The 21,411-nt window shown below is 37.6% G+C and overlaps 1 protein-coding gene across 4 annotated transcripts in view; it reads right to left on the bottom strand.

The window, feature by feature from the left end:
* The window catches only part of MAP3K15 (mitogen-activated protein kinase kinase kinase 15), an 82,918-nt gene that overhangs the window by 26,854 nt on the left and 34,653 nt on the right, over positions 1-21,411 (bottom strand). For 2 of the 4 annotated variants that reach the window (XM_058829428.1, XM_058829447.1), the window contains 9 exons: positions 20,658-20,729; positions 16,172-16,365; positions 13,815-13,983; positions 12,434-12,540; positions 4,244-4,414; positions 3,290-3,402; positions 2,094-2,253; positions 1,332-1,482; positions 818-925 (listed from right to left, as the gene is read on the bottom strand). In XM_058829428.1, coding sequence (XP_058685411.1) covers positions 818-925; positions 1,332-1,482; positions 2,094-2,253; positions 3,290-3,402; positions 4,244-4,414; positions 12,434-12,540; positions 13,815-13,983; positions 16,172-16,365; positions 20,658-20,729 — 1,245 coding nt within the window. Of the gene's footprint in view, positions 1-817; positions 926-1,331; positions 1,483-2,093; positions 2,254-3,289; positions 3,403-4,243; positions 4,415-12,433; positions 12,541-13,814; positions 13,984-16,171; positions 16,366-20,657; positions 20,733-21,411 lie in introns of all 4 variants that reach the window. The other 2 variants (XM_058829455.1, XM_058829437.1) reach the window with 2 other exon arrangements.

Raw genomic sequence — 21,411 nt, 5'->3', positions numbered from 1 at the left:
CTGGATCTTATTTAGCAATGTCAGATATGCATCAAAAATTTGTCCCATAAAGCAAAGTTGTGTCAGATACATTCACTGAAACAGTGAAGTAGAATAATGTACTGTAAAAATTGTTCACAGATACAGGTAATTATGTGGTCTTGTTCTGCTCCAACATGCTTTATTTCCACATGTCTCTCTACATTTTCAGTCTACTCTCCATCTATGTTGTTCTAATATTAACAAAGTGTGGCAAAATACATTTCAGATTTCAAGTCTTTCAATGTGAAACTGAAATTACTTCTCATTTTTAAGAGCTGGCACTGTCCATAACTATGCCAACTCCTTCTTAATCCCCTGTGCCTTATCCAATAATCCATCACACCGAATATTTTATTTCTTGACATTTACTTGTCACAGACTGGCATTTTTTCTAGATTCTAATTATTACAATCCTAAAAGTTAAAAATGCCTAAAACATTGAACACAATACTGGGCTTTATCTTTACTTTTAATCTTTGCATCTTAACTAAAATCACAGAATTCTAGTGAGAAATATTATGAGCAGACCAAATAAACCATGCACTTCTAAGGGAAATGGTCAAGGTAAGTTAAATCCGAATGACATCAAAACCACTTGATTTCTAATCACAGTCACTGCTTTTACTTTCTCTGTAAAATGTCAACTTTCATATCTGCACAACTGAGGCTTGGGCTTCACAGAAATGTAGCAAATTTTAAATAATTGTAAAGTGCTCCAAAATCTACATGTAAAAAATTACTTTATATATTATTACTTTATAATCAGTACATTTAATGCACTTGCTGACAGTTTTACCATTTCAGGGGGAGAGACATGCCACAAAGACAGAGAGCTTTCATCTGCTTCACTGTTGATTGAAACATAGGCAGGCTGGTAGACTTTAGTTGGTTCTATCACCAAAACCTGAAGAAAGAGAGCATTTTTCCTTAATAAACCAGCAGCTAATACACTACAGCATCTTTAGATACTCAGATAGCGACAAAAGGTAATTTTGAAGTACGGTGTATAAAATTTTCAAGGGAGACAGGAGGGTGAGACAAGGTGGGAAAGGTGTCTGTGCTCTTATGAACAGCAGAATAGCACTATCACAATTTTTATAGGAGACTTACAAGTATTTCTTAGAATGCTCTTAGGGTGGTGGGTTTATTTTTTTATAGCATAAAGATTAAGAGAATACAGGGGTTTGGTTCATGCAGTGAAATAACAGGCAGTTAAATTTTTAAGTGTTATGTTTACAGTCTTCCAATTCTTGTAATATCCTATCCAGAAACATAAAACAAACAAAACTTGTTTGGACATAACATCTTACTGGAAATCTCAGTCCATTAGTTGTTTCTTTCGTTGCCTCAAAAATTATATCTAGCCAGAAAGTCAACCTTTCTTGTTTAGGAGAATGTTCTATGGTGAATTTCTTGAAACGCTGAATTAACACCAGATTCTGAACTAATGATTTCAAGTACCTAGAATGTATTGAATAGTGAGTTAACAGAGAGAAAACAAAATTTGACCAGATTCTAAAGCCACTTAACTGACTTAGACATCCAAAATTAAACGTGTTTTAAAAGCTACCACAATGGAAGTGGTAGTGTTGGTTTTTACAGATTTCTGGAAAGAATAGCAAGTTTAGACAAAGCCTGGAGTCATAAGCTCACATGGATGTTCATGAGCAATAGCTTTTTGCAAATGTATAAGGTATAGTTACATGAGTAGTTACATGGGGATTACACACCATATGATGAGCTAGAAGAAGGTGGGGGAGGGAAGCAGCAGCTAGCTAAACTCTGAAAACAATGGCTCACAATCTTTTCACAATTGCTTCACAAGGAATTGTTACTAATATTCAAAATCTTTCTTATAAAATACGTGCTTCAATCGGATATAACCTGACAATGTTGGATAACTTAATTTCTCACCTTCCCCTTTCCTTCTCATAATAAAAGAACAGAGCATAAAGTCAGAGTTGCAAATAATCTAAGATGGAAAAATCCAGTTAAGTTATCCATGTGACTGCAAGATTTTTTAAATCCGTGTATTTCCCCATAGTTTAGTATTTGAGCCTTCTACCACATACCACACTGGAGGTTTCAGCTTAAAAAGCTTTTCTGCTGCTTGTACAGCTTTACCAACATCATTTGCCAGCATGCTCACACTGAAGAACTGTCCCACATCCCAGTAATTGTTCATTTTTTCTAGGCTTCCTTTTCTTCCCAATAAACTGTTTAACCGTACACCTGCAAAATTTCAATTACAAACCACAATTTTCTATCAGCAAAACACTCTTTTGTGGTTTTTACTGGTAAGTCAATCAGTAAAAGACTAATTTAAGAATTGATTAAGCATTACTGATGAAAATAAAGAGGAATTAGTTCTCCCCAGAAAACAACACTGCACAATGCAGAGGCAAGATCTTCAAATCATACCCCCAGTAGAGTTCAGAAAGCCAGAACTCCTACTACACAGTGCTGAAAAACCTCTTTTGCTTCCTGTCTGGGCTATTTGCCTCCTGATTCTCAGTGTAAGATGCACGAATCTGTGTCCTCACCTCCATTTACTGCAAGAGATCCATGGCTAGAGATTAACACAAGTCTACCCCAGAGCAGAGTCAGAGGAATGATTTAAAGCCGCCTTTGCATTCTTAACATTCAAGGTTCAAATAAACATTTCTGACAAACCAGATTCCAAATATCAGGTTCAACTATCATCTCTCTAGGAAGAGCTCCATACCTGTTTCTATTATGGGGTTTCTTTGTAAATGTAAAGGGATGTCTCTTAGTTAGCACATGCATGGAAGATGTGACTGACTCTAGGTAGACAAAAAGTAACTGTTCTGGTAGATCCTTCCAAGCAATATTTCTTGTGGCTCTCTCAACGCAGAGACAACAGAAACCCTTTGGATCCTTTCCTGGCATTCCTGAGGAGAACTGGGCTATACTGTCTCTTCCTGCCCTTGTGCCCTGTTGGCTCTGCAAGGGGATAATCTCTGTGGTGCAGTAAAGGCAGTTTACAGATGGTGCTGAGGTTGGTCCTTTTTTGTTCTCCCATCTCTGGGGCCCTTTAGATGGACCATGTTACCAGAAAGCTGCTCCAAGGCAGCCAGAAGGAAAATGTGCCTTTGAGATCCCTGTCATCTAAGGACTGCCATCCAGTACCCACCACAAAAAAAGCCCAAACCACCTTTCTCTGTCTATGCATTACTGTAAGTATTTTGTTTTCTTCATAGGGAGAGAGGCAGAAAACTTGTCTGTAGTATTGTGTGTGGCTATTTACCTATTTTTCTCAGTTCCATTGAGCTTTCAAACTGTTGTCCTGCAACAAGTAGCAAAACTGCAAGGTTAATTCCAGAATACAGGGTTGGCTGGAGTTCAAATCCTTTGCGATACCTGCAGAGAAGAGTCAAGAACTCTCATCTCATTGTCTAGAAGAACTGAAATACTGCAAAATTTTGGTAGGTATTTTAAGCTATTGATTTACTGTAAGGATTATATGGCTAGTTGGTACCAAAGCCTTTGTTTTAAAGCTTCATACTCATTAAAGGTAACTGAGGCACAGCTGACACAGGCTGAATGCCTGCCACTAGCTGGCGCAGGATCAAGAGATTCACCTGAAGTTTTCAAGTTCACTGCTCTCATCCATGTTGCATGAGGTGAAAAGAGAGGTGGTGGGGAAGAATATTTCACAATTACAGTTCAAACCCACATTGCTAAAATTATTGTACTCAGAAGAATGATTATACAAACAAACCTATATGAACAATATGTCAGTGAGAGCCTGTGTGCATATGCATGCCTTAATGTCTTAGGAAAATTTATAACCCAGTTTATCACTATTTTTCCTTATATGCAGTAGATCATTGCATTTCCTGGGGATCCAGCATGGAAATCATCCTTGCACAAAGGACTAACATCACTCCATGATCTCACCTGTATTTAATTTTGGCCTTGAGACACATTAATTATATATTTCCTCAACAAAGACACAGGTTAAACAACATCCCTCCCAATAAAGTGCATCATTCAATTTCCAGGAGAGTTTATAAAGAGAAGTAGGAAAATACATATACAAAGATCTGGTGCTCAGTAAACCACTTATTCAAACAAGACCCTGAAAAACAGATAAGTAGAACAACTGATCATCTAATTATTACAGCCCTGCTTTTCCAGAAGTAAAAACTCTGAAAATGTTTTTAACACTTTTTTTGTGTTGGTTTTTTTTTTCTGTTACCATTCAATGGAATGATCTCGGCTACTGATATCTTTACAGTCAGAATCGAGAAACATATCCTTGTAGATCCTCCCACATAAGCAAAACATGTCTGGAGCAGGGTGATCACATGTCTGCAGGACTTGAAGCATAACTTGTAGTGCTTTCTCTCTGTCACCTGCATTATTTCTTCTGAAATCAAATACAGAGAATAAAATAAATGAGTTCAGACCTGAAACAGAAACTGCAAGATGGGAGAAGAACAATATCCCTCATCTATGCCACAATCCATCCATCATGACTATACACAAACTTGACTTTATTTAGACTGATGCATGATTGCTGGTTGACTGATAAAACCCAAATTCACTCTGCTATCATTGCTCTCTACATGTAGCTCATATAAGAACTGATGCTGATGCAAGCCCAGAACTCCTCTATGATAAAAATCTGCCATCTGATTCCTTCCTGTGTACACAACCACGCTCTGCACATCCTGCAATGAGAAAAAAGTGTTTGTTTAGTGTTCATTCCTGACAACACTTGACAAAAATGGCCATTTTATAGCATTCAGTTTGACAAATCATTCAGATACATCCAAGATTTGTTATCTTAAATCCAGAGGATCCAGAAACAATACCAGGAAATACCAACTAATTGCAGGAGAAGCCAGGTCAATCCAGTCATACCCAAAAGAATGACAGAGCTCAATATGGAGCCTTTGAACAGCAACAAAAATAAAAGGGCAAAATTGAGTTGTATTTCTTAATTAAAATTCTTCAGATTAGAAAAAGATTTGGAAGACAAACAGCTATGATATGGCATCTTTTGACAAATATTTAACAATTGTGTTAATAAGAAAACAGTGATTAAATAACATTTCCATTCCTTATTATTATTAAACAATCAGAACTTTTGCCTCCATTTACCTTGCTGTTTTTCTAAGTTTAGAACTCAATATTTACTGCAAAAGTCACTTAGAACAAACAATAATGTCTATTTGCAAGAGTAATGCAAACACAGCTTAAGAGATTAATAGCCTCTTCAACACTCTTTTTCGACACCAGAGAGACTTAAAATATTTACCAACCCCTTTGTAAAGCTGCTTAGAATTTTCCAATCCTCACCTAGGTATCCATGAACAGGCCTACAAAAACTATGACTACTTTGTCAGCAATACCAGCAGCAGACAATAGTTTCTGGTAAATTTATTACTTGCATGCCCCAAAAGGATTAATATTTACTATAAAGGGTCTCTGTTCCTTAGGTAACCAGCTGATGCAACAAGACCAGTAACAACCCATCTGTAGCAAAATTCAGGCTTCTGTGCATGTTACGTGATAGAGAACTTCTAATAAGATTAAGCAGATTTGTAGCTGGTTGCGAAGGTTTTATCCTGCCTTTGATGTCCTGGCAGAGCATAAACTTTCACAGCAAGTACTTATTTTTCTTCTTCAGATTAACTGCTCTGGAATAAATTCTGGTCTTGTCTAATGAGCACACAATGAGAAAGTATCTTTTTTCAGTTTTAAAATAAATGAACAGGAGGTAAAAACTGGGAGGGTAAATCCATCGCATGGTCAGCATGCTCTAAGCAAACCTCTTCTAAACAAAACAGATTCTTTCACAAAGAGTACCCAAGTTGTGCTGTTGTTAATATTAAAGCAAAGAAAATAGAGTAAACAGAGCTTAGAACAAAATTAGGCCCTAAAATTAAAGTCCAGCAGTTCCCTGGTCTTGTATATTGTGATCACAAAACCTGGTATGTGTTCTGAGCTCTTCCTGAAAACACAAGAAATGCACAGTTACAACTTAAATGTAGAGCACTTTAGCATGGAAACACAAAATCTAAAAATCACTGCTTTCCCAGACTTGACTCAAGTCTGCCTTGTGTGAAAACAGGTTATTTATTAATGTTAATATAAAGACATGTTAAGTACCGATTGAAAAAAGCATACCTGAAGAAAAATACAATGAACAAAGCAAGACACTGCTTAAAATGGGACGTTGTACAAATTAACATTTTTGATCATCAAAGGATAAACACCAAATACAACACTAGGAAAGCATCACAAGGAACCAAGCCCTAAATAAACACTGTACTAGAGATCTTAAAATGAAAGATGTCTCCCTTATAATATAAGGAAAAATTACTGTTAAAAATAATTAAGTTCAGCAAAATTCAGCACATGACAAGTATACACTCATCTAACAGGATATAATTAAACAATAATCAGTTTCTGTACCTTTATATTAGACCTTGTTCTTCACTGCAGCAGAATTCAATGCCCATTGGATCATACAAAACCCATACACCAATTATAACAATTTACAAATTTAGGAAGTTATCAGCTTCTAAATCCCAAAAAGAGAAAGCAAACAAAGAAAAAAAACTCAAACAACATTAAAGATCATTTAAGCTACAAGCAAATTTGCTGAAGTCAGTGTGCAAATATTCTGTTGGATAATATTCAGAACTTGTTATGCTTGACCAAGACAGATTTTTATTTCTTATTTCAGACCCCACACTTTGTCAGGTCTGCATGCCTGACAGCTCATAATTTGTTTCAATGTGCCTTGAAACTGATCTGGGGTGTTATCAGTAGAGTAGAAGAGATCACCTTAAACCCTTAAGGCTTAGCACTGGCTTCCATTTTTTTTAAACCAATCTCAACTATGTTAGCTTTCCCATGCTCCCCAGCCCCCATTTAAAGCCATATTAGAAAAAAAAACACATCCTGAAGGACTGCTGGAGGCTATCTAATAGAATATCCCTCTCACAGCAGGTTCATAGCCCAGCACTAGACCATGGCAGCCTTGGCTGTGTCAGAAAAGCTAAATCTATTAAAGCTCCAAGGATGGAGATGCCACATCCTCTATGAACAGGGAAAGCTGAAATACTGTATATGATGATGCACTGGCAGAGAAAGTAGGCAGAAAATATTCTCTTTATGGATTAACTTGGTGCACCAGGTGAGATTTGAAAAGTATATCCCCTGAATAGGAAGTTCTATAAGCCAGAGCAGAGTCCCAGTAGGCTGCTACAGAAAGGACCCTACCAGGTCATTCTCCTGCTCCTTGGTGGTTACAGGCCATCTTGCACTGAAATACAATTGTCCCTCATGGTACACACAAACAAGCCAACTTTAGGAATTAAATAGAATTTTGAAATAGGCATTTTTCAATGGTGCTCTTTAATAAAACATCTGTTAAACTCTCTGAATCTGGGAGAAGATACGTCCTACCCTAAAGAAGTTTGCATACGCACTCAGTGAAAATATGAGCTACTCTTCATATTTTTTCTGGGTTTTATGGGGCATAGTTTTTAGAATCACTACTCACAATCTGAAAATTCTTTCAAAATACAGGTTTAGTGGTCAATGAGGTAAGAAAAAAGAGTACTACTACAATTTATTTAGAAACTATATTAAAGAAACCCCACAGGCCTTGGAAAATGTTTCATAAAACCACCTTTTTTTCCTTAATCTTAACTGGTTTCTTTGTTAGCACATTTTAGTCCTCTTACTGCAAACCTTACCTTGTGAAAACTTGCAGAGAAACCAAACAGAGAAAATCAATCTACATTATCTGAACATGACAGCAGCAGAAACTGCTGCCAGTTAAGAAAGAGATCTGCGAGTTACTTCCAAAAACTGGGGCAATTATGAAAACATCCTGGTGCTCAATAAAACACTGCCAAGTCTCCATGAGCACAGTGCTAAGAATTAGAGGGAAATAATCAAGGAGTAAAAATTAAAAACAAAAAATCCTGATGACTTTTACAAATACCTGGCACACTAATCTTCAGTATTGTGTACATTTTTAACCATTATTTAAAAAGGAAACTAAACTATTAGGATTAGGGAAAAGAAAATTCAAATTAAGGGAATTATCACACATAATCATTTCTGTACTTCAATAAACAAAGGTTTTTCAGACAGAAATGGCTACATAGAAATTCTTTTTCTTAAAACAGAAGTTGTCCTGCAGAGCACCTTTATAGCCTCTAATCACTTCCTCAAAATTCATGCCAGTGTTCTACTGCCAATTTAGTTTTGCCTGACAGCTTGTATCCTCCAGAAACTGCTGCCTGATTCACTTGCCAATTTGCTAGCTTGCTCACTGCAGTTTTGCCACGTGATTTATGTCTGCTGACTCTACCACATTTCTTCAATCACAGAAGCAGTCTTCTCACTTCCCTGGTCTACACAAGCGTCTTGCATCTGTCTCCCTGTCTTATCCAACTATTCACTCCTCCTTTGCCTCTCTGAATTACTCTGTAGGGCAAGAAACTCCTATTACAACAGCTTACCTGGAATTACACCTGGAATACACAGTAAAAAAAATGTTCCTTTTTTTTTCCTCTTTTCTCTTTGATATCATAGCTCCTCTCTTGCTCTCCAAATCCATCCTCTTGATGGTGAATCCTTCTCTACACTCCAGTCTTCATAAGGAGGCCTAGTTTTAAATATTTCTAAACCAAAAAAATCTTCCTGCTTCACAGACTGGTTTTACCAGCTTTATAGAATTGGCATGGTTACAGAGCCAGAACTACACTCAGTGAACCAAGCCTTTGCCCAACAAAGTTAACAGGAACAGCATGGATTTCACCAGGACAAGAATTACCTCACTCTGTAGGTAACAGGTGGTGTGAATTTTTTTTTCTCAGCTTTTTGTTCACATCTTCCCCTGTATGGTTTGTTTCCATCTAGCTAGATGAAGATTATATATGACAAAAAAGCCTCTTGTATTAATCAAAAGTATTTTCTCAAGGGAATCCACATTTGGTTTCCTTTACATTTCATGTCTTAATGACTCCATAGCTGATGATCTGACCTACTACTAACTGTACAGAAACCTACAGCAAAAACGTTTTGAAAAAATCTTAATCATTAAGACATGAGAACTCATTTTAATTAGAGTAAAGTACACTTGCATTCTCACTTAAAACCAGAAACTTAAAACCCAATTTTTGGGTTAAGATACATATCACTGAGGATATACTTTGCTTCTAGAATCTTCAATATTTGAAACAGTAAATGAGGAAAACAAGACTCTAAATTAGGCTTTGACAAGTACTAAACTTGCAAGCCTCCAGACAGATACGACAAAGAAAAAGAAAAACTAGCTTTTTTCCTTTTCTCATATACACTTCAGGTACTTCATGAAAGCCAGGCATATAAAATGGGGAGGCCATGTTTTTGTAACTAAATTTGAGTAATCACAGAACAGAACATATTAAATACCCCAGTGCTTATCAATGGGAACAATTTTCTGTGGCTACTATTATTCACAATTACTAGTATTATTCACAATTACTAGTGATTTTCTACTTGCACCCTATTACACTCTTCACTTGTTAATTGCCTTCTTTTATTATGGTACTGGAATATGTTGCTCGTTAAAACACAGCATGCTGAGTTAAATAATGCTGACTGCAGCTGTCCTCATCTTTAATATAAAGGAAGATAGAAGTGCCCTGGAAAGAGACTAAAATTTTTGCAATTCTGGCCTCATGCCAGAACTGGGTTTGATTTTAAAGTCTACTCTGTTTTGAACAGAATTTGGCATATCCTTTGGCCTCTTTGCAAGCTTCCAGGACATTATAGCTCCAGCCCTGGTAATAAGACCAATTAGAAAATTGTCCTTACACAGTACTTGTCTCCCAGGCAAGGTGTACCCATGGACTGAAACAAAGAGTTCCACATCTGGAACACCCAGACCTCAACTGCACAGCATCTTACTTCATAACACAGCTGTGAATATAAATATTAAAAATACTCATGTTGCACATTTGGACTAAAGTTATACCTAAAGATGTCTAAATTAAGATACAATTAGACTTACATCTCAGCTAGGAGGCAACATGGAACAATGTCTTAAACCAGCCCGTGTCTGTACAGAAGAGAGCACTCTCTGCTCTCTTCTCATGTCACATCCAAGTTATTAGCTTAAGACACTGGAAAAGCAATTGCCTTTTGCTCCCTAGGACTTCTAAACAAGCGTCTAGCATGATGATGTATTCCAATTGCTCAGGCTTGGAAACAAGCAAAAGCCTGTCACTGCAAACATTCATTGTTAGCCTCTGATAATAGACATGAGAGATTGACAAACCCAAGATGCTCTCAGTTCTGCTCTGAAATGGCCACCAGAGAGGAAGACAGCAATCTAGGAGAGGGGCTGTGCTTAAACACCCGCCATATGAATCAGGGTTCCAGAAACCAGCCTGAAAGTGTCTGCCTGCCCTGCCTATGACAGTAGGTGCCTTAGTACCTGTCTGCACAGTGCCCATCAGTAAGGCCAGGCTTGCTTTGCTTACGATCCAAGGCAGGTCAGACCCAGGCTGGCTCTGAGGCACAGGACACGCAGCTAGCCTGGACTGGCACAGAATCTAAAGTAAAACATTCCTGCCCCTTGCCTTACCACTGCTTGTTAACCTGGACCTACACACATCTGTGCTGCACACTGGGCTTGTGTCCACCTGCTGAGCCAGCAGAGCCCTGAGGTGCCCAGAAACAGCCCCGCAGCCCTTCCTGCAGCCACGGTGCTGGCTCTGTGCAGCACTAGAATAACTCCAAAATGTCATAAATGTCATAAATGTCATTGACTTGACAATGCAAGTGAGACTAATGGCCAAGAGAACTCAGTTACAGAGTACAAGAGGAAATGAACTAATTACTCACTCTGGATCACAGTTCTAGTAAACTTTTTTAAGAAATTAAGCACACTTTAACATTCTCCAGGGTCAGATATTCTTACAGCTGCTAATTATGTTCTGCATATGATACATTTTTTTCCTGGTGGGTTCAATCAGCTGTACCGAGCAACATCAATACTGTTATGTGTGTTGAAATTAATAGAATATTAACTGAAAACATAGCTCTTTTATTTTTAAAGATAGGTTCTGATAGAAATCGCTAAAACCAATTTGGTTTTAAAACAGACAAAATTAGGGATTCAAAAGTTGACAAGGAGAGTCATGCTGGTTTGGGCTAATAAGCAATTTAATGAAAGCTGTTGACAAGGAAAGCAAGTTCATGAGCAATTAATTTTAACTTGTCTTACGATGGTGCTATTTGAATTGTCAAAACAGAAGATTTAATGGCATGGACTTCACATGCTGCTCAAAATACAAAGAATTTGAAGACCAAGACAGTAAAGGAGCTTGCAAATTTTGCTATGCACATCTAAATGAAAAAGTTTTTAAAAATGATTATATGAAGACTTTACCTAAGGACAAGGCATGATTCTAGCATTATTCTTATTGGCAATTTTAAACATTTTGAGTCAAATTCCTGTTTTTGTTTTTTTTTTTTAATTCTGAAAAATAGAGCTAGAGCCATATGCAGTATTTTTCTGAGCAATAGTTTAGTGTTTACTCTTTTGTCTGTTGAAACTGTCAGATAGGACCAGACTTATTACCATCTTCCAGAAAATGCCATAGGAACTTCGTTTCCAGATCTATTAATACATTCTTAATCTCTTTGATTTATGCCATCCTGATGTTGTCCAATGCTAATTTTCAGTTAGCTTGTAGGTCACAATCTTTAATAATATGTGGATTGCATCTAGCCAGTTACTTTTATTATTATGTGTGATTTCATTTGCATAAGATCTATTTTCTCTGCCAATCTTAATGTAAATTCTTTAGAAACTGAGTAATCATTATACATAGGTACTACAAAAATCTGTACCTAACTAGAAGAGGTCAAAAATATTTCAGTGTTTCCTAAAGTAATGATGTGTCTGCAGGTCCTGATGACCATCCAGCCTTCCAAAGAAACTCTATCACGAATGTGTATTCATGGATCAGGCAGTGCTTGTTACCTATTACTTTAATAAATCACTCATAACTCCATCATATTAAACTTTTGAAAACATTCAGAATAATCAGTGACTCAGATTAAACAATCTCAGACTGACCAAGAACCCCTTGGTATCACTGGAGTCTTTTTCAGTTAGTCAGGTGGCCTTTGGAACAGATCCACTCTCTCCTTGGTTGACAAAATGATGGTTGTTGGAAAACAACAATTTCAAAAGTTACAAATTGTCCTGGTGCACAGTAAGTATGGGATTAAGGAGAGATGACTGTGATGAATATCAATGTGTGCAGAAAAGGAAGGGAACTTGATATTATCTGCACTATAAATTTATATATAAGCCCATATGGAATGCCATTAAAATGAAACAACTTCAATCAATCATCCTTACCGATTCAATGCAAAAGCATAATGAAACTTAATGTTGTGTTGATCAGCCAGATCACAGGTAGGAAGCATTTCTAGTGTTTCTACCAGCTTCACCATAGCATCATAGTCCTGGCATGAAATTTAAAAAAAATAAAAAGGATTGAAGTAGAATAAACTGAAAGGAGGAAAACATCACTAAGCTAAAATGTATGATGATCACTGGACAGTTTCTCAGGTGACAGTTCCTAAGAGTCAGAGAAACAGCCACGAAGGCTGTGTAGGAACACACAGGGGTTTTGTCTATCCATGTCAGTGCTTGCCTCTTCATCACCACAATGCCCAAGCTACTGAACCTCTGTAGCCAGTTTGATCATTACAATCCCAGCACCAGAAGAAGAGATGACAAGTCTGGCTTTTTCACGCCTTGTTAAGATCTTCTGATGAACGATACCTCACCAGGTCACCATGGACTCAACCACAGCTGTATCTGAAGTACATCAGCCACCTGAACATTTTGGTTTCTCAGGGGTAACCCACATCTACAGTGCTGAAGAGGCCAATTTACTGACATTTCAAAGGGCCTTGTGTTACTTAATCTTTTTGTTCAAAACATATTTTGAGACAAGTACATTTCTCAAGGGAGACCTTTCATGATCACCAGAGCTCATCCAAATGAAGTTGGATAAAGTGCTGAAGGAAAATATTAATTTCAGAATGGAACATTTGGTAGTGAAGGATGATGTGGTCACCATTGCTCTCACAACCCATTTATACACATGAAACAACCAACTTAGCTCCTGATAGGAAAAAAAAAATCTATAAAATGCTTGAAATTGTATTTTATAATGGATGTTAGATACAAAGACTGTCAATTTGGAAAGACAACACACAGGCTGTGTTTTGGCAGAACTTATTTTAAAAAATTAAAATAAGAAAAAGAGGCACAGTTAGATTTTATAAGCAAATTAATGTTTTGTTGAACTATGGTTCTCAATTTGGGAATCTCTAGCCAGTACAATTGTCCAAAAAATTGCATTTTCTTAATATCTAAATATATTTAACTTTATGAGGGGAGGGAGAAAAGGTAGGGGAGAGGAGGGCAAGGTAATCATCTTGATTCACTAGAGATTTTTGGTTTTTTTTAAGGAAGTTAAAAATCACTAGAAACAAAGGGAGTGACCTCAGGAAGTCACCTAATCTGAGTCTCTTGTTCAAAGGCAAAATAAGTAAGAGTCTCTATCCCCTTAAACTGCCCAACAGACAAGCCAGTTTAAACAGTGTAACAATTTCCCCCTTTCAGTGTCAGTTTTCAATCACAGTTTAACAAACAACAAAGCACAGGAGAACAAACAAGAGCCAAAATTGCAGGGTAAAATAAGCCACCTTAGACTTTAAGCACTTACCTGAATATCTCTGTAAGAAAGAAGCAGGTTTATGACTATGTCAGAAGTCAGCACTTCAGTATTATCCATACGGAGCTTAATCCTGGCCAGCTCCTTAGCCAGTTCATCTCCTTGGTACTTCTCTCTAGCTTTTCTGATGTCATTTAGCAGTGTTTCTTTATAGTAGGCACTAAAGAAATAAAAGTAAGACATAGGGGAAGAAGACTGCTAGACATTTCTTAGGAAACATGGCTATGCTTCTAATAAAAATTATAAATTCTAATAACAAATATAATTTCCTTAGAGTGAGGTCCACATCAAATGTTTCCGTATTTTTCAATAACTAACAAATATTCCACCTTGCCCCACCTTGGACTGCAGGGCTATGTATCAATATGCTTATAACCAGGATTGTCAAGCAATTTTACCATCATAGGAAAACTGGAGCATTTCTTTACCCCATTACTGACCCTGACAGATCTGGTACTTTGTATCATAAAAAAAGCAGCATCTGGGATAATAAAGTAACACAGAGAAGAAATGGCAGTGTGATGTAAAGAGGAGGTGTGTTATTTTATCATGAAAGTTGGAAAGAGACTTTCAAACGCAGAAGCTAAAATAAAAACAAGCCAGCAAAAGCTGATTTAGTTGCAATCCCTTTGATGAACATTATACATACTGTGGGCAGGGAGTAAAAGCCTCCAGTAAGTGTATCTTATTTACACTGTTATCAGAGCACAATCCAACATCAGTGCTTTTGTAAACTGAAAAATAATATACATATTGCCAGCATGACAAGTATGAATGGCCTGAACCATCTGCTTATGGGTAAATTCATCCAGGAGCAGGTTATGGAGTCTCTAGTTTGGAACTCAGCAGGTGCGACCTGACAGATACTCCAGTACACACAATCCCTTTCCTGTTTACAAATGAGTCTTTCAAAGTATTAAACGTTGCTTAGCATAAGCCCTGCACATAGCAATGATAATTAAGTTCTCTATCTCATACACACTCTATCAAAGCAGCAAGGTCACAGAAAGCACCACTGGCAAGCACAGCCTCATACAGCGAGTGCAAGGACAGAAATGAGACCAAGAAACGGGCACAGACTGTAAGGTGGGAGCAAGACTGCTCAATAATTCCCAAAGACCTCAAACCCATATCTAGAAAGATCTACAAGAACAAACTGCACGTAACTGATTTGCATACACAGTGAGAAACTGATCTCCAGGGTGGGGGAAAACTTATCTATAAAAAAGGTACCCCAAAAATTCCAGGGTGCTTGCTTTTTTATACCCATCCCAGGAGCATGGAAACCCCAGCTGAATTGACACTGGAGCCAGGATGGCTGATCTCTCTTTCTTTTCTCCTTTCTGCCCCTCTTTAATTTATCTCTCTTTCTTTCCTCCCTTTCACCCTACACCCTTTATCCAAAACCCTCTGCTGTGCCTTTCACTAGGCAGTCAGGGACTAAAACACCAATATCCATGCTAAGTGTGTAGTTTACTATTAAAACTTTGCTAACTTTTGCAGACTCTCTGACTTTTGTCATTCCTTTCAACCATGAGCATCTAGGAATCTTGGGTGCTCCCCTCCCTTTCAGGGTGGGATGCCACAGGAAGGTCATCCATGGGATTGCATAGATGGGGCCACAAAAGAAAAGTACTATTTTAGGCAAGCCTTTCACTTGGGTGGGATGGAAATGTGGAAACAAAGAAACCTGAGGGCCCTCAGTGCTACCTCATGCCTCAGACATTAGGAAAATTAATACCCAGAAACTCAGTCTCTCTGAGTGTTTTCCAGAAATATATACAAAATAGGAACAGCTGCAGAATACTGGGTAAGCAACTGAGGAAGACCTCCTTCTCCAGCCCCAACTCTTTAAACTCCAACAGTCCCTTGTAGAAATGGCTAAGCAGAATCATGCTTAAGTGATACCAGAAGGTTAACACTTAAAAATAAAAACAAATAATGGAAATTACAAGTGAATGCCCATTGCTACCATGTACATATATTTATCTGATGACAGAAAAGGTCAGTTTTTGGCTTTGAACTCTATGAAGAAACTATGAGCTTACCTCCTATTACAATCTTATGCACTTTAAACTTAAACCCTTTATCTTACCCATGGACTGCCTTTGCTTTCTGGAAAGTAACTATAAATCAAATTCTAGCAGAACATGGTTAGTTAGCTGCAACAACTGCAGGCCAGGAATACAAAAAGCAGTAAAATTGGCAGCTTCTTTTAACACTATATTAAATGCAGTGAAAAAAAAAAATAAAAAACAATGCTACTAGAAATTCTGCATCTCCTGTTTTCATAATATCAAAAAGAGACTATCAAAGGTTCTGAAAAACTGTATGTATTGTGACATTACCATGATGTGACATGGACATCCTTGAGAAGGCTGAGAAACTTGTCCACCAGTGGGACACAAAATGGCCCCAGGATATTGTCCCAGCTGGGCTGCATGTACTCAGAGGCTCTTCGTTGGGCATCACTTTCACAGCAAAAGTAGTCAGCACAAGGTGTGACAATGTATGGGATAAAATAATAATTGCCACTTGAAGCCTAAAATAGAAACAGGCAGAGTTTAGAAAACAAATAAAAGTTGGAATATACTTCTGTATACACAGAATCTTTTGCTGACAGAAAAAAACAGCTAGAGTAGTGTTGGTGTGTAGGAAGTCTTTGTGCACTGCTTAACACAAGACTTGCAAGCAATAAATTCAAGGAAATTTGTGTGGAAAAGTTACAAATTAATATTTGTAGCTGATGAATAAGGGTCCAGGTCTCTTAAGTGACAGTACAATGAAAATGTTCAATTTTTCCTTTCAATGTAATGCACAGACCCTAGTAGGGTCTGACAATTACCAGCTAATGTTCTGTCCCCAAATTTTTGGCTTCAGAGATCTACTTTCATCCTCTGAGCTCACTCTGTGCTAGGAAAGATATGACGCAGAGCTCCTCACAATGAGAGAAATATAGAAACACAGACACTGGAAGGACCTTGTAGAGATGTTTAATCCAGAGGAGCCTACGAAACATCTGATGCTACCATCAAAAACTTAACCAACCAAACCCCAAAAATTTGAAATGTTTTGTAATAGATGTAGGACTTGTAACATGAAAGTCTAGAAGAAAAACCCAAAAAAACTTAATATGCCACATGAAATGTATAAATACAATCAATGTGCTGAAATGGGTGAGGACACAAGAAATGCCCTTCAGAGCACAAACCCAGCAAGTTCAGTGTTTTCAGCCCCTGAGTAAGACCCCAGAAATCCACTATGAAGGTTTCCACAGCTGGGAGAAGCACCTGTATCCCATTTGAGCTATGACAATTCTCTGCTGTTTAAAATGAAGGTGAACATTTTATTTGAGAGTAACTAGATGGGAGCACTGAGGCATAGGTCAACACAATACATCTGCCATGATCAACTACCCCTGCTTTGGAGATATCATGGCACTAAACATGTACAGCAAAATCACACCTGCAATCTTTTCATGTCATTTAAGCCTGTAGAAAAGCCATGGCCATTTATAATCAGTCACCTTGAACAATGGGAGAATGCTGAGGTGATGAAAAGAATGGATATGAAGATGGCACAGTTTTGAATGTATTAGTAAACTAGACAGGAGAAACAGATTCCTCACAGGAAGTTAAAAATGTAGGGCATGCAGTTACTAAAACTAGAGATAAAAAACCCATATCAGTACATCCTGTTGCTGATCTGAGTGAAGATTTAGAATTTTAAATTATTTCTAACAGATAGAGATCAAGTCATATTCCTTCCTTACATTATCCCTGTTGTAATGGAATTATCTTTTGGATTGCTATCTTTACTTCCCAACAAAAAATGCAGAAAAACTGCAACCCAAGCCACCAATATGGCAGCACAGTTTTGTCTCAGGTTTATTCAAATAAACAGCAAGTTCACTGCAACACAAAAGCTGCTTGTCTACAAATTCTATTCTTAAACATGTAACTGCAAATTAGCTCTTCCTGCAAGGAAAAAAGCCCATCCAATTTGAAAGGGTGATGTATCTTAAGATGCAAAGAGCTGCAGTTATCTATTGAAGAAGTAATGAAATTTTCAGAAAAAATTAATTACACATGTGAAATATTGTATTAATCTTATCCTCAAACACCGTATTGTTATCCAGCCAACATATCATCTATTTGACTCAGATTTCTTGTCTCCTTTTGCACAGTGAAATCTATGTAATTAAACCCTCCTGTCTTCTAACTTCTTCTGTCCAATATTTGCATATAATAAATTATAAAACCCTTTCATATAGACTGTGTAGCCTAAGAAAGTCTACCTTATCTTCATTATGTAAAAAAAATAGTCCATCTACTTTTCTTATGCTAACAAGAATTAGAGATGGCTGAAAATATCACCTTTGCTTCTTCTGATCTTCTGTTCAGGATGCTGGTCTCTCATACCAAAAGTTAATAATTTTGAAAATTACTGTCTTGTCATACATACACCAAGTATTGCTTCTTATAGCAACCCTACCTGCATACATACACATACATACAGAATCTATAAACTATTACTTATTTAATTGTAATAGAATTATATCTTCATAGTTTATCAAGAAAATAATATGAGGAGTTGGTTAATTTCAGGATTAATAGCTAGAGTATTTTGTCTGATTTTGTGAAATTTTAAGTTAAAAATGACAGCCAAGCAACTGAAAAAAACCCCAAAACTCTGAATAGCTCATCTTCCAGCATATAATTTATGCCAGCACTGAAACTTTTGTATTCAATCACAACATTTTAAAATCTACCACAAAACAAGCCACAGATTTAAGAACATGAAAAAAAAACAATCCCAGAAAATAACTGCAAATCAGTTGAGAGAGGGACCTGCTCTTCAGGTGAAATAGATAAAGGAATTAAGCAGAAAGCCATGCCTTTGCTGAGAAGCTGAAAGAGTGAGGCCCACAGATGCCATTTTTAGGCTCTGAGCAAGCCAGGTCAAATGTAGAGGGTTTTTTGTCTTAAAGTATTTTCCAAATATTTTTTAATGCTGGTAAAAGTAAACTGTTGATCTTAATATAAACACTTTTTTTAATTCTACTGCTGAAGTTATTCTGGTGCAACTGTCACTTTTTGTCAGAGATGCTACACTCACATTAAAGGTTGGATTTTTTCCAAATAAGTAACATTAAGTGAAAATCTCTGCATTTTCAGGGAGGGAATTACACCTGCTTGGCTAATTGCACAGTTATTTTACTTGAGCTATGCTATTAATTTTGCCACTTACTCAAGTATCAGGAATGCTTACCCCACCTCACTAAGCAGTTAGAAGGAAAATACAGAAGGTAATAGAAAAGGAACTGCATCCACTCCAAGAGATCAAAATCTCCTGAGAGTTCAGGGAGTTTAACTCACTCCTGTCTTAAGTATAAGGTTTTCACTGTTGTTTTCTGTGACATCACATTCCTATCCATCTCACCACATAGGCATGTATTTGATTTGCATGTCCAGGTTTTGGTAGCAGGAGGGCTTTGGGGGCTACAGGAATTGCTGTTGTGAGAAGCTGCTGGAAACCTCCTTCATGCCCAGCAGAGCCAATGCCAGCCAGCTCCAGGACAGATGTGCTGCTGGCCAAGGCTGGGCCAATTAGAAATGATGGTAACTCCTCTGTGATAATAGATTTAAGAAGAAGGAAAAAAGTTATTGCACAGATGTAACTGTAGTCACAAAAAGTGGAGTGGGAATATATGAGAGGAACAATGCTGCAGACAGCAAGGTCAGTGGAGAAGGAGGAGCAGGAGGTGGCCAGATGTTGGAGCTGAGATTCCTCTGCAGCCCGTGGTAAAGACCATGGTGAAGCAGCTGTGCCCCTGTAGCCCATGGAGGACAACAGGGATTCAGAAATCCACCTGCAGCCTGTGGAGGTGTCCCACACCAGAGCAGGTGGATGTCTGAGAGGAGGCTGTGACCCCACTTGAATTCTATGCTGGTGCAGGTACCTGGCAGGGACTCACAGACCCATAGAGAGAGGAGCCCAGACTGGAGCAGGTTTCCTGCCAGGACCTGTGACCCCATGGGGGATTCATGCTGGAGCAGGCTGTGCCTGAAGGATTGAACCCCATGGAAGAACAACACACGTTACAGTAGTTTGTGGAAAACTGTTGCTTCAGGGATGGACTCACATTTGTGAAGCTCATGGAGAACTATGTCTCCCATAGGAGGGACCCCACATTGGAGGGAAATGACTGTCCCTGAGCAGTGGGAGAAACAACCTGTGATCAACTGACCATAACCCTCATTCCCTCTCTCCCTGCATTGCTGGGATAGGAAGCAGAGTTTGGAAGGAGAGAGGGGTGGGGGTAAGGCATTTTAAAGTCTTATTTTACTTCATTATCCTGCTCTGATTTTGTTCCTAATAAATTCAATTAATATATCTAATTCAAGCCTGATTTACCCATAATGGTATTTGGTGAGTGATTTCTCCCAGTCCTTAACTCATGAACCCGTGGTTATATTTTTTCTCCCCTGTCTGGCTGCAGAGGGGAGTGAAAGAGTGGCTCTGGTGCGTGCCTGTCCTCCAGTCAGGGTCAGCCTACTACAGTGAGTAAGATATTATAAACTTACAAAAATAATTCCTCTTCTAAAGTTGAATAAATGCAGTATTTTTATGTAAAGACTGTGAAGAGAGATTATCACAAGACAAACACTTTAAATTTCTGGGATCTAGCTTGCAAGGAGGAAGTACTCCAATCACCTTGAAGGAAAGACCCTGCCAAGCACTATTCTTAAATCATCCTTACTCATTTTTACATATCTAGAAACACAGTGAAAGAATGCCATATCTATTCAACAGAAAGCACAAAGTACATACTTTGCCTATTAGATTACCACTGTGGTATTCAGGAGGAACTTGAACACGAAGAAAAACTTTGAAGTTGGCGACCTACTCCAAATTGAAATAAAACAACAAAGACGAAAACACCACCACAAAACACCATAAGAATCAAAAAGACAGACATGACACATGAATAAAGAAATAATTAAAGAAAGAAACAACAGAAAATGAATATAGATATTTACAGCAAGACTATATTTACAAGGCAAAGAAAACAGTTCAATACTTTGGCATTTCTCTTATCTATCTCATTTTTTTGATTTCTCTAATTTACATGATTTATATGTCTATACATCTCCTTGTGTCACCATCAAGATGTTTTCAGGTCTTATTTTTATGAACCTGTCAGATTCATTATCTTAGTAGTTAACTATAATCCAACCACTACATATTGTTTGAGATGGTGATATTTCCACAAAAAACAACTTTCACACAAAAATTTTAAAAGCCTTAGTTTTCACTGTCTAAAGTGACAGTGGCATATTTCATTATTAAAAGCATCAAAAGTAGCATTTACCCAGTTAGCCATTGTCTTTGTACTATTTTCTGCCCAGAAAGAAAAATTACTGAATTTAAGATGTTCCTGCTCTTTCATTCTGTGCCCTTTTACAGTCTCTTTTGACACTTCTGCTACCTCAGGCCTTTTTAGATATATCATTAAAAGACCATAACATATAAACTTTCATACCTTGTAAAAATAATCAGAAAATAAAAAATGGAAAGCTACTCT

Source organism: Poecile atricapillus, chromosome 1 (genome assembly GCF_030490865.1).
Source record: "Poecile atricapillus isolate bPoeAtr1 chromosome 1, bPoeAtr1.hap1, whole genome shotgun sequence".
Taxonomy (NCBI): Eukaryota; Metazoa; Chordata; class Aves; order Passeriformes; family Paridae; genus Poecile; species Poecile atricapillus.
The sequence above is the reverse complement of the archived record's forward strand: the minus strand, read 5'-3'. Positions and strand labels throughout refer to the sequence as shown.